The following is a 13,114-nucleotide window of genomic DNA, read 5'->3' as shown; positions in this document are numbered from 1 at the left end:
GGGCTGTGGGCGAGTCGGGGTGGGGGAGGATGCTGATGCAACTGTGTAACTCCGCCCCGCATCACAGCAACTTTTTTTTTTTTTCTTCTCCTACTCGATGCAGTGGTCCCAGAACCAGGGATGCAACTGTGGGGGGCCAGAAGCAGGGATGATTCCTAAACGAGAAACTGGTAACTATACCTTTAAACCTTTATGTCAGAATTCCTAAGGGCCTGATGGGCCCGGAATGTGCCTTCACCCGCCTCTGGCAAAGCTGGTGCTGACGGTGAATGCTGCTGCGCTGCCTAGCAGTTGCAAGAGCCCACTGGTTCTGTACCCGTGTAACCCTACTCTAGGCGAGCGGCAGTGGACGGGGCAGGGGAGACACCTGCCAGCCTAGTTTCCTGGCAGCAATCTGGACCAGCACGGTGGCCAAACTCACGTCCCTCCCAAGAGTGGAAAAGTGTGGGTAAAGATAAATGACAAATGGAGAGGAAGAATAACAGCTGAGGGTAAAGGGATGAATAAGTGGGTTATGCAATGAGGGAAATCCAACATTTTATTAACACCTGGAGAGAGCCTCAGAGCAAGAGAATAATAGAATCTCTTAGCAGAAGCATACCAGATGCCCAGCAGGCTGAAGCTAGTTTGCTGAGATCAGCCCTGATTTGGGGACCTGATAAGATTGAACAGCAGCCTGCACACCTGAATGGCATGGCTCTGGAAAGACATTCTGTTCCTGAGATATATTAACGAACAGGACCAACTGTTAAAAGATTAAATGGAATTCTAGCGATGCGCCTGTGTCTTCTGACTCCCATTTTTCGGGCTACTACAAAGGATAACATTTGGGAACTGTTTCCTACTGGGACTTCAAACTGTGTGGTGTATAGCTCCCAGCAGACCGATCTATGTGATCACTGTGTAATTACAGATCGTGACAATCAATTGCTTAGAAAGGTCCCTGGTTATGATGGACAAAATATAATGGCAGCATGCCGAGCATGGGAGGGTGTGCTGTGCACGAGCACATGTCATCCTGATTTTGTGGATGGAAAGCGATTCATCAAACTAGGGAAAAACAGTGGGTCCCTGATGGGATTAAAGCAGTGGGCATCACATGGTCGCTCAAGTTCCCCTGGGGTACAGCCCTACCAGAGACAAGGCAGGCCACGGGAAGCCTCATGGCATACTCAAACTAAATTAAATTACATCTAGGTGTGCTTACCACGCATCTAAGCCTAGTCTGGGGGGCCCAAAATTTTGGGGTGCAAAACATGCACCCTATCTGCACCCAGGCCATTAGTACACAATGGCAACAAGGTCTCTGGTGGATTCAACAACACTGGCCCACAAGCCAGAAAGAGCCTTAGGGTAAATAGGTGCTGGTAGGTATCCTAGGACAAGTGAAATTTGCTTTTAATGAGGAGTGGCATTCAGAGGAAAAAGATTAATTAGAATAGGCAGACTAGGGGGAGTTCTCTTCCAGGTGGAAGGCGAAGGATGGGAGCCAGCCTGGAAAGAGAATGAGGTTTTAGCAAAGTGGGTCAGGCAGACTGCCAATAATGCTGGATATGCTAGAACTAGCACTGGGACCCAACAAGGCCTCTTGACTATTTAAATACATATGCAGGCTGAAGTGGCCACGGGGCAGTGGCCCTCAATCCTAGCTGCCGAGGCTCAGGGGCGCACACACCTATGGGAATGTTACGGCCCTCCAAGCTTATGGAAGTTCTCTGGGGACATTTATAATTTACACAGATGCACCCTGACTGCTCGCACCTCCAGTAAAGCTAGAAATAAAATATACCCTGCAGCACAGTTAGCTGGGATAGGAATATTCTAAATACAACTCGTGTCCTCCCCACAGAAGGGAGGTGGGCCCTGTGATACAACACACAGTGGAAATCAGACTCAGTACAAGCTCGTGAACTTGTCCCTAGTTACCTTGGAATCTGGAGCTAGCTGAATGGTGGCCAGTGGTCACAACCTCTGTCCTTAATACCGTCTGGTATATGGGCAAAGGCAGATTCTGTTGGGAAGGCAAAGTGAACACGTCTGTAGCTCTTACCGATTTGTTGTGTAATGAAAATGAATCGTACGGTAACCATATTTCGATACGGTGTAGCCCTGTCGCTGGTAAGATTCAACTACCTCATGTAAATGAGTCTTATGGTAACACTGATACTGATGATCAAATGTATTGAGAGCCTGAGTTAAAGCCTCCTCCGGAGGTAATACCTGTGGGAAATGACTGGCCTGAGGAGGACCAGGATAGCTAATCACCAGCTGATTTCTGTGCTGAATAGTTCTGCACAAATTGATCGTAAGGTACAAGTAGCAAATGACGTTTCTCTAAATCGATCCCGGGACTTCCCTGGTGGCGCAGTGGTTAAGAATCCGCCTGCCAATGCAGGGGACACAGGTTTCGAGCCCTGGTCCGGGAAGATCCCACATGCCGCGGATCAACTAAGCCCGTGCGTCACAACTACTGAGCCTGCACTCTACAGCCCGCAAGCCCCAACTACTGAGCCCACGTGCCACAACTACTGAAGCCCACGGGCCTGGAGCCCATGCTCTGCAACAAGAGAAGCCACCACAATGAGAAGCCCACGCACCACAATGAAGAGTAGCCCCCCCGCTCGCCACAACTAGAGAAAGCCTCCACACAGCAACGAAGACCCAACGCAACCAAAAATCCACCAATCCATCCATCCCTACCCCACACAGCTTCTCCAAATGTCTGGCCTATCTATGTTGGTACTATTGCTACATCTGTTCTAATAAATGTGACCCCAAATATAAGTGCTGTGATAGGTATGATTGCTTTGCTGTAAGGGATCTGTTCCGCCAGGGGGTGGACTGCAGTACTGTGATTTATAAGAAATACATATAGTCATTCTCAGATATATTTGGTCCTTCATCCACAGTTCCTGGCTCACAGCTCCCAAAACCCTTGGAATTTTCTGATCAATGTAAGCAATGGGAGCATCTTTGTTATATTTGGTCTCTAGTCCTCAGTTCCAGAAAACACTTTAGGGCCAAAAGGGTGAAATGGGTGTCTTGTTATTAATAAGAAGCCCTTTTCCACCACAACCGGGTTTATGTTAATGAAGGTGACTTTGGATTCCCACCCCAGGGTGGCGGCTTGTTGCCAGGAGAACCAACCTTGTGATTAGCGGGTCAGAATTTTCAGTCTTGCGTCCTGACTCCTGGGCAGGGGAGAGGGGCCTCAGGTTGAGTCACTCGCCATTGGCCAATGATTTAGTCAATCATGACTATGTAGTGAAGCCTCCATAAAAGCCTCAAAAGGCCGCTTTTTGGCCCTTTTACAGAAAGCTTCCACACCAGGGAACCAGAACGCTTTGTGCTACCATGCAGGGTCCCAAGCTTCATGAGGACATAAGATCCCTTGTTTGGGACCTCGCCCTATGTATTTCTTCATCTGGTTGTTAATTTGTATCCTTTAAGAGCCTTTTATACTAAATTGGTCATCTAGTGAGTAAATGGGTTTTCCCGGGTTTTGTCAGCAGCTCTGGCAAATTAATCAAACCAGAGGAGGGGGGCATGGGACCCTCCGATTTACAACCAGTTGGTCAGAAGCACGGGTAACAGCCTGGACTTGTGACTGGCACCTGAAGTCCAGGGTGCTCGGGGGACGGAGCCCTTTACCTGTGGAATGTGATTCTGCCTCTGGGTAGACAGTGTCAGAATTGCGGCCAACTGCGGGACACCGGGCTGGTGTCCAAGAATTGGATCCTGGAAACCTTTCCAGTGTACGTGTGAGGTAGAGGGTGCCTGCATGACCAGCCCCAATAGAAACTCTGGGCCCTGAGTCTCTAAGGAGCTTCCCTGATCGACGGCACTTCACACGTGTTGTCACAGCTTGGAGCTCAGGGAACCAAGCACATGATATGTGACTCCACTGGGAGGAGGCTTCCAGAAGCTTGTGCCTGGTTTCCCTGGGACTCCCCCCCCATGTCTTTTGTTTTTGCTGATCCTGCTCTGTATCTTTTTGTTGTAATAAACTTATGAGTATGACCATACACCGAGTCCTCCTAGGCAATCATCCAACGTGGGGGTGGTCTTGGGACCCTCCACACAAATGAGTTTAACAAAATATAATATTGAAGCTAATTTCACCTGTTTCTTTTTGCTTAGAGTGGCTACTGGAAAATTCACCATGATGGATGTTGCTCACATTACATTTCCGTTGACGGTACTGCTTGAGCACCTTGGAATTGCAAGTGCTTAAAGTGTCAGGCCAGAGCTTCCATTTTATTGGAGAAACTGAGGCCCAGAGAGGGTGGTGCGTATGGCTGAGACCACACAGCAAGCGGGGAACAGGAGGACTTGGGCAGGGAACCCACTGCAGGACTCCAGCCCCCAGGTACTTACCGGATGGACCTCGAGTGGTTGTCTTGGGGACTGAGGGCTTTCTGGCCAGGGGTGCCCGACTTCCTTTGTCACTAGGCTCGCTCCGGGCGCTGAGTGGCCGACTGGCCCGGTCCCCACTGGCCAGCCCCTTGGTCTTGGCAGCAGTCACTGGAGTGGCTTTGGGGGCAGTGGTGCCACGGTTGGGGCGGGTAAGGGGCTTCCGGGTATGGCCGAGGCCCTCTCTCAGCCGCGCCTGCTCAGGAGGCAGCATCTCAGGGTCCACCATGCAGATACTAGGCGGGGTGGGCAGTGGCGGGGGTATCTTGAGCGGGTCAGGCAGTGGGTCGCGGCGAGGGGCCCCAAAGCCCTCTGTGTCCTCATCTGAGTCCGCGGTGCCAGGGGCGGCAGGCAGGGGGTCCGAGTCAGACAGCGTAGGCAGGGACTCGCTGACGGATGTGGGTGGTGTCTCCTCCACCCCTGGAGCACCCGCCCGCTCCTGGGACCGGGCACTACTGTCATTGGAGCTGCCGGGGGACACAGGTGCCGGCGCCATGGGCACAGCCTTGCGGTGCTCAAACTCACAGGGTGATACCAGGCACAGGTCCACGTCGTGTGGGGAGGCCGAGCGGAGCACCCGAGGGCCACAGAGTGGGAGGCTCAACCCGGCTTCACTTGCAGCAGCAGCTGGTGGCGGTAGCACCTGCTCAAAGGACACCGACAGGGACTCGTCCACCTCTGTGGAGTGCGGGGAGCCCACCTCAGCAGGCAGCGAGGGGGTGGTCACTGTGGGGGATGCATCCGGCCCAGGCTCCCCACCCCGCAGCGGGCTCAGTGACAGTGGCCCGCTGCTCTCAGTTGGGCCCTGGTGGGCTCCGGCGGGTGAGGGTGTGCACGGCTCGGGGGTGCTGGTGGCCAACAGCAGCTCCAGGGTCTTCTCTTCCAAGCTGCCGCCCTCCTCCCCGGCTGGGCTCAGCCCCAATTCCAGGCTGCTCTCCTGGCTGGGCGTGGCCACCAGCCGAGGGGCTGGGGAGTTGCAGGCCTCCGTGGCGGGGCTGGCCTCTCTGCACCGGAAGCTAGGTGGGCTGCGGGGCCCATTCTCTGCTGGTGGGACACCTGGGCGGGGTGTGTTGGGTGCTCTGCGGGGCTTGGGAGCCACCTGGGCACCTGCTTTCTTGCCACTGACCACAGCAGAGGCCGCCCGCCGTACCTCCCGGGGTTGGGTCCGAGGGGCGCTCGGCTTGGGGTCCTTCTTCACCTCCCGGGAGGGCCTGGCTTCTTTCTCAGCCTTGCGAGGGGCCTCAGCCCGCGGTGGCTCCTTCTGGGCCACCCCGGGGCGCTCCTGGGCGGGCCTGGAGGGTGCCGTCGTCCGGCCCTCTCTCCTCAAACTGTCCCGGGAGCCCACGCTTTCCTTGCTCTCAGCTCGCCGAGGCCCCGCCAGGTCCTGAGGGGTCACCACAGGCTCCCGCAAGAACCCCAAGTGCTGCAGGCGGACCAGGCCATCCAGGAGGCGGGCGGGTGGCGTGCAGCCAGGGAACAGCACGCGCACCACCTTCTCGGAGGGGCCCGCGGGGTGCCACACCAGCAGGGCACACACAGAGGCCAGCGTGTGGTCAGTGGTGGCCGAGGGTGGGTGCAGCACGTACATGTCCAGCCGGCCCACGCCCATCTTCTGGAAGAGCACAGTGGGCTCGGCCGGCAGCGGCCCACGGTTCAGAGGCAGGGGGGTGATGCCCAGCCGGGCCAGGAGGCTCAGGGCCAGCTCCGCCTCATCCTCCCCGCGTACCAGCCGCGAGGCGGCTGCACGGGCATTGAGGAACACGATGCCCAGGTTGGGGGAGATCAGCCTGCGCAGCCGGTCATCCCCAGAGCCCCCGCCAGCGGCTGCCTCATCACGCTCCGCCAGCTTGCGCCGCAGCAGACTGTTGAGGCCGGGGAGGCTGTCAGCGCCCGCGTGGGTCACCAGCACGGCGTCCACCCGGTCCAGGTGCCGCACCAGCTTCCAGAAGCTTGACTTGGGGTTGGAGCCACCATTGACCAGCACGGTGAAGCCATTGACGGCGAAGAAGGCAGCATCCCCCAGGCCACCAGGGAAGATGTAGCAGCAGGGCCGGGCGAGCCTGAGGAAGCCCACGGAGGCCGGAGGCTCGAGCAGCTCAAAGGGGGACGGCGGCTCCAGCGACTCAGCCACGTACTCCAGGAACTCACGCAGGCCCTCAGAAGCCGGAAGCTGCACTGGAGGGTTCAACTGCAGCTGGAGCACGCCCTGGAGGCCGGGCACTTCGGGTGCCAGCTGGGCCCAGTCACCAAAGGTCGGGCAGGTGATGGTGAGCTTGGGTGGGTCTGCAGGCGGGGGTGTGGAGGCCAGAAGATCCCGGATCTGTAGAGGGCGGAATGGTTAAGGGGTCACCTGGAGCCAGACAACACCCAGCCCCTTGGGAAAACTAAGGCCCTTTGCCTGCCCTTGTCACCCTCAGGACAAAACCCCAGCCTTCCCCACATCCCAGAAGGGCCCATCACCACCTGTCCACCTCTACCCTCCCCCACCCTCACTCTCCCTGCCCCAGGGCCTTTGCACTTGCTGTTCTCAACTCCTAAAGCACAGCATCCTCCAGAGAGACCTTCTACACTCACCCCACCACCACCCCTGTGTACTGGTTCTTATCAAACCAAACATGGTTTGCCAGTTTTTTGCTCATTTTGCCCCACCCAGACTAAGGGATTCAGAAGGGACCCCCATTCAGATGGGACCTAGAATCTGCGGTGCCACTTGAAGACTCTGAGACATCTGCTGACCTACAGGCCCACACACTGCAGTGGGTCATGGGACTGGGCCCAGGAGGAAGACACGCCACCACCATTATTCCACAGAGGAGGAAGGGACGATGCTCAGGGGGACAGCAGGTCGCTGGAGCCACTCAGCCCAGTGGGGACGAGCCAGGCTTCAGAGGCAGGATGGTGAGGGCGTGGCTTACCTCTTTGTCCCCCAGGACCTGGAGGAAGTGGCGGGGTGAGAAGCCCCCTGTCTGGAGCAGTAGCTCCCCCGTCTCCTCCAGGCAGGGCCCAGCCAGCACCAGCAGCTTGTGAGAGGCAGGGTCCAGGAGAAGGTTCCGGAGCTGAGGGAGAGGGAGAGTGTTCAAGGCCCTATTCTGTGCAGTGAGATAGTCAGCACCCCTCTTTGGGGTGGTCCCCAGCCCCTAATCTATATATACCACCCCACTCCTGTCCCCATGACGGCCTGACCAGTACTAAACTAGAAGCCAGGACTGCAGCCTGTAGGCCTCCAGTCGGGCTCGACCCCCTATCCCTGCTCCCAACTCCTGCTCATTCTACAAAGCCCAGCTCCGGTGCCCCCTCCTCCTGGAAGCCCTGCACACCCTTTCTGGGCTCCCTGAAGCCCACCTCTCCCTCTGGCCCAGCCCCAGTGCCATGGGGAAGAGGGGCCTGTGTCTGGCTCTGTCTCCTCGAGCCCCTTCAGGGAGCATTTTTGATCAGAGGAATCAACTCGTACAAGAGTATCTAGAGGGGTGTCCCGGGGCTCTATCTTGTTCATCTTTCTCATGGGAAATTGAGAGTCGCCTCATGGGAAATTGAGAGAAGAGCACAGATGTCCACAAGCTAGAAGTATTAAGTCAGTTCAGACAATTAGCGGGGCCCAGCCCAAAGGAACGCACGGGATGCAAACATCGGTTGGGTTCTGCCCTCCCACCTCCAGCCCTTCCCTATCTCATTCCTTCCTCCCAAACTCCAGCCTTTTCTGATTCCACCCGCTCCCCCCATCAGCTCTGAGGAGGGAATAAATCGAGGCTGGAGTCATTGGGGGAGGCTTCGCTGCTGCTGGGTGTCAAGAAGAGGATTTCAGGCAGCATGAAGGCAAGGACACATGAGGTGAGGCCAGGGAATGGCGCTCGTCCTAGCAGCCCACTCCCCCCAGGAGCCTACCCTTCCCTACCTCGTCACACAGGGACTTGTCTGATGGATTCAGGAGGACCAGCGTCTCCAGGGTGTCTCCACGGTGGTGCAGGCTCCGCTGGCCTGCGGGGGAACCGGGCCCTGTGAGTTTAGGGCTGAGCCACATGTGTGGGGGTCAGCCTGTGACAAGGTCAAACCCTCCCTCACTGTGTAACCCCCAGGCGGCCATGAGCCCCTCCAGGACTCCGCTTCCCAGGACCCCCAGCCAGAGGGTCATCCAGGGATTAACAGGCATGTGGTAAAGCTGCAGGTCAGGATGAGGCAAGAACAGGAAACCGCCTTGGCAGGCCTCACGCTGGAAACAAGGCCTCCACTGCTGGCAGGGCCCAATTCACAGCTCTCAGCCCTGCGGGGGATGCCACTGTCACCCTCATTTTATAATCAAGGAGCCTGAGCCCAGGGAGGGCCAAGGAGGGTACACCAGGAAAAGGGCACAACACGGGCAAGGGCCCTGCGGCAGGACTGAGCTCTCTGTGTCTGAGGATCAGGAAGGGGCAGGTGGGGCTGCAGCGAGGGGCAGCAGGAGGGAGCCGAGGGCAGGGAGGCCTCATGGGCCACGGAGAGGGGAGTGGGGTTGATTCTGGGATCCAAACCCTCGTCCGTCCCCCAGAGACCAGATGTGTTTCAAATATGCAGCACCCAGCCTGCGTCTGGAGAGGCAAGGACCCTCTACTGCTGGTTACCCTTTATCAGTTTATCACGGGCTTCTTATCATGTGCGGCTATTGCCCCATTCAGGTGGGGAAATTAAGGCACTGAGAGGGGAAGTGGCTGCCAAGGCCACACAGAGCGGATGGCATTTCCAGCTCCCCCAAATGGTGAGGGTCAGGAAGCCACCCAGAACCACTGGGACAATGAGGCGACGGACGCTTCCTTCCTCTCCTGCAGCGGCCTGGAGGTGACTCAACAGGCTGGCTGAGGCAGGGGAGAGCTGCAGGCAACACCCAGGCCCTGCCCAGCAGCTGCTCTGTTCACCCTGGTCACCCCAGAATCCCCAGGGAGCCACGGGACATGTGGGGCTGGCCCAGGAACCCCAACTCCCTCCTCGATCTTGCTTTCTCAGGTCCCCATCTACTGAGCATCTACTGTGTACCTGGCCCTGTGAAGGAATCACAGGCATAAACCAGACATAGTCCCTGCCACACCAGGCCTACACTCCACCCTCCAGTCCCGCTCAGCAGCCCCTCACTTTCCAAATGTCCTGTCCCTTTGACTGGGCCCTTCCCTCCACTCTCCACACCAGCCCCAGCTGCTTTTCATCCAAAAAGACCCTCCTCAGAGGTCTCCCTGTCCCCCACACCTCACTGGGGACAAAAACACAAGTTCTTGCCTTGTGGGTTGCTGATGACCAAAGGAAGTGAGTGCTGGCTCAGGGCCTGCCCCTGCTCTGCACTCAGTAGATCTCAGTTGTGTTATTACTGTTGCTGCTTACAGCCATTCCCTGATCCCCATGCCTCACATATAGTTGGCACTCAAAGAACACCTGTCCACTGAATGAGCAGAAGGGGAGAGCTGGGGCATGCAGGGTCCCCAGCCTCACCTTTCACAATGCTGGAAAAGGTGGCCGAGTGCCGTGACACAAAGACCTTGAGCTGCTCATCGAGGCTGCAGACGCCAGGGTCAATGTCCCACGACCGGATGCCTGGTGGGGAGAGGGGGGAAGGGAGGTAGGAAATCAGCTGGGCTTCCCAGCTCCCAGAATACTTCAATAACTAGCGGATGGTTGGTGAAGGCCGCCACAGGCCCCTCCCCTCAACCTGCCCCTGCACATGACGGCCTGGAAATTCAGAACCATCCAATGTGCCTTTGGAGCCCACTGCATCCACCCTCAAGGAACCCAAAGTATAAATCAGGCATTTTACAGAGAAGACTCAGGACATCAGAAAGAAAGTCCCGGCCTCCTAAACAGTCATCTTGTCCCCTCCGTCATCCTCCCACCCCCACCACTGGTTTCACTGTTCCTCAGCCCTGCCAGGCACAGTTCCCGTCTCCGAGCCTTCGCGTGGGCTGTTCCCACTGCCCAGAGATCCTTCTCCCCACCCTTCAGGTCCTCTCAGCCCTTTGCATCCTCTGAACACTCCTGTAACCATCTGAGCTTAAAACTTGGTCCATCTCCTCACTCACTTTGGTACCCGCCCCTCAGCCAGACCCACTAGTCCTGTGAGGGCAGGACTGAGCCTGCCCATGGTCCCCACGCTATCCCTGATGCCCTGTGGGGTGACATTCCTTAATCCTGTGAACCGAGATGTTTGCTGCAGTCCCATTTTACTGGCCACGGACGGCAGGCCCTGCCGATCTGAGAGACGGGGGATGGATGAATGCCCTCCAATCACGGTTCGGGGTGCACCACGCCTGCCGGTCCCACCGTGCCAAGCGGCTGCAGGTTAACCTTGCAGGTGCACCTATGACTCATATCCCCAGGTGCCAAATCCCTTGAGCAGGCAGCACCCGCCCACACCCCAATTAGCAGTTCCTCATGGAGCTGCGGAAAGTAGGCCCTGGAGCTCCGGGCCCAGCCTCCCCATCCCTGCTCCTCCCTCCGGGACTTCCAGGCTGCTAAGGCCCGAGGATTCGAGGAGGGCCCGGAGGGCGGGAAGCGGAGCCGTTGCCCATGCTGCCCAATCGCGTGGGTCCCAAAGCCTGGGCCCGTATCCCCTCCCCGGTCTGCACCCCGCTCGAGGCGGAGCAGCCCGGCCCAAACCCGAACGCTGTTTCCTCTGCGGGCACGCACGGGCTCTGCCTGCGCCCTGTGCCTAACGGTAAGGGGATAGGGGCACCGGGGCCCCCGGATCCAGCCGCCCCCCCGCCCCATCCCCCGGCCCTTAGGCCGAGATGCGCCGCCGCGCCCGCCTCCCCGACACCGAGTTCCCGGGCCGGCCCGACCTCGTTCAAGCTCCTCCAGCACATAGGCTAGCAGCCCGGGGCACCCGCACTCGCCGCCCACCACGAGCAGCAGTGAACTGGGCGCCTCCACCGACCCGGGCCCTGCAGCCGAAACCGCCATCTTCGCGCCGGCCAGACGCTCCGACCGCCCGCCCTGCTGTCCCCGCCCCTTAAAGGGGCCGGACCGGAAGGGCTGAAGACCCCGCCCGGAAGCCCCTCCTCGCACGTTATCTGCCCCTTCCCGCACATTGAAGTCGTGGGAGATGGGGGTATGGAGACCTAAGGGTTGGCCTAGCCTTGGGTCTCCACTTTGGGCACCCCTCCCAAATAACCACTGATTCATTCATTCATTCACTCAACAAGTTCTGACTGCATGCCTACTACATGCCAGTCGGAATCTCTGCCCTTTGGAAACTCACATCACATCACAGTGGGCCCAATCAGAACCAGGTCCCAGGTCCCCAGGTCAGGGCTTAAACAGAGAAAAGAAGGGTACCTTTGAGGGCTTTGAGGGATGCATAGGAGTTTGCAAGGTGTGGGTGATGGGACAATGACATGTGAGGCATAAGTTAGATCATGTGCAAAGTTTTAAAGATAGGAAAGTACAGTACATGTGAATTTGAGACACTCTGGGCCTGGAACAGGGCACACTTATTCTGCTATATGCCAGGCATTTTACTCCATTAGTTCACTGAATACATGCATAAACCTATGAAGTTGGCACTGTTATTATGGTCATTTCAGAAAAGGATGGAGAGGAAATAGACTTGGAGAGATGAAGTCACGAGGCCCATAAGAGGTAGAGCAGAGATTCAAATCCAGGCAAGTCTGATTCCAGATTTAGTCTGTGGCAGAGACTGGCTGCCTGGCTCACATGGGTAGCCCTCCTTCCCCAGACAATTGCATTTGGCCTTTTTACCCATGGTGGGCACTACCTGGAAAATTATGTTGCAGCAAACTTTTTGACAGTTGCCCATGTCCAGGAAGGGCTGGGTTGTCTCCCTGGGGAGTGAGCTCCTCATCTTTGGAGGTATACAAAACCAATCAAGACAAATGAAAAGATCTGCCAAGAAGGATCAGCCTCCCAGTGCCCTTCATTATCTGTTCAGCACAACTTCCTCCCTGGTCAGTGTGTAACAGTCACTGGCCACGTGCCATCTAATGTCCAACATTTGGGCGCTCCACTTCCTCTCTCTCATTTTGGCCCTGGCATCTTTCCTCTATCCTGGTCCCTCCCTCTTGGCTCCCTTCCCTGTTTCCTGCCTGCCTATGATTTCTTCTATTATTTGTCTCAGCAATAATGGGAATGGAAGTGTCTGTGTCAGGTTCTGTCTCCCCCAGCAGGATAGGAGATCGTTGGAGGCCAGATCAGGCTGAGGTTTCTCTGGGGTCCCTGGCCTTTTGCAGGACAAGGCTGAGCATCTGGGAAGTGCATGATAAAGGGTTTTGAAATGGGGGTGAAAGGCTAGTTCATCCACCATTCATCCATCCATTCATTCATTCATGTGTATTTATTGATTGGGTCAGGACTGGAACCAGGACCTCCTGCCTGCAGGCTATACTCTTCCTTCTGCCCAAGGCTGTACGTTATGATTGCTAGTGTTCATTCTAGTTGGTCTTAAAGGACCCTGAGGTGCCACGTTGTGTCTCTACCAGGAGATCTGGGAGCTGATGTTCTCAGTGTTCTGGAGTCCTGAGGTTTTCCTGTCCCAGAGTGTCCCCCAGTCTGGGGACCCCAGTCTGGGGAGTGTGGGGAGCATCTCCCAAGAGATGAAAAAGCATCTGGGAACCACGTCTGAAATCCCAGGCATCAGACTCCAGTCACTGCCCTCCTGCTTCTGTCCACACCCAGCTCCATGCCTGTTTCCAAGTCATCAGTCCCCAGAGGGATAAGGTGATGACATTTG

The 13,114-nt window shown here is 56.8% G+C and overlaps 1 protein-coding gene across 1 annotated transcript in view; it reads right to left on the bottom strand.

Moving 5' to 3' along the window:
- Window positions 1-11,343, bottom strand: part of MAP1S (microtubule associated protein 1S) — a 32,887-nt gene extending 21,544 nt beyond the window's left edge. Inside the window, exons 1-5 of the mRNA XM_022558555.3 lie at window positions 11,208-11,343; window positions 9,865-9,966; window positions 8,306-8,388; window positions 7,329-7,469; window positions 4,378-6,733 (exon numbers count right to left, since the gene is read on the bottom strand). Coding sequence (XP_022414263.2) covers window positions 4,378-6,733; window positions 7,329-7,469; window positions 8,306-8,388; window positions 9,865-9,966; window positions 11,208-11,328 — 2,803 coding nt within the window. The 5' untranslated portion in view covers window positions 11,329-11,343. The remainder of the gene's footprint in view (window positions 1-4,377; window positions 6,734-7,328; window positions 7,470-8,305; window positions 8,389-9,864; window positions 9,967-11,207) is intronic.
- Between the last annotated feature and the right edge of the window lie 1,771 nt (window positions 11,344-13,114).

The sequence above is a fragment of the Delphinapterus leucas genome, unplaced genomic scaffold (genome assembly GCF_059928025.1).
Source record: "Delphinapterus leucas isolate spDelLeu-1000000601 "Yukka" unplaced genomic scaffold, BTC_Dleu_Yukka2 spDelLeu_asBTCV2_sq25, whole genome shotgun sequence".
In the NCBI taxonomy this organism is placed as follows: domain Eukaryota; kingdom Metazoa; phylum Chordata; class Mammalia; order Artiodactyla; family Monodontidae; genus Delphinapterus; species Delphinapterus leucas.
The sequence above is the reverse complement of the archived record's forward strand: the minus strand, read 5'-3'. Positions and strand labels throughout refer to the sequence as shown.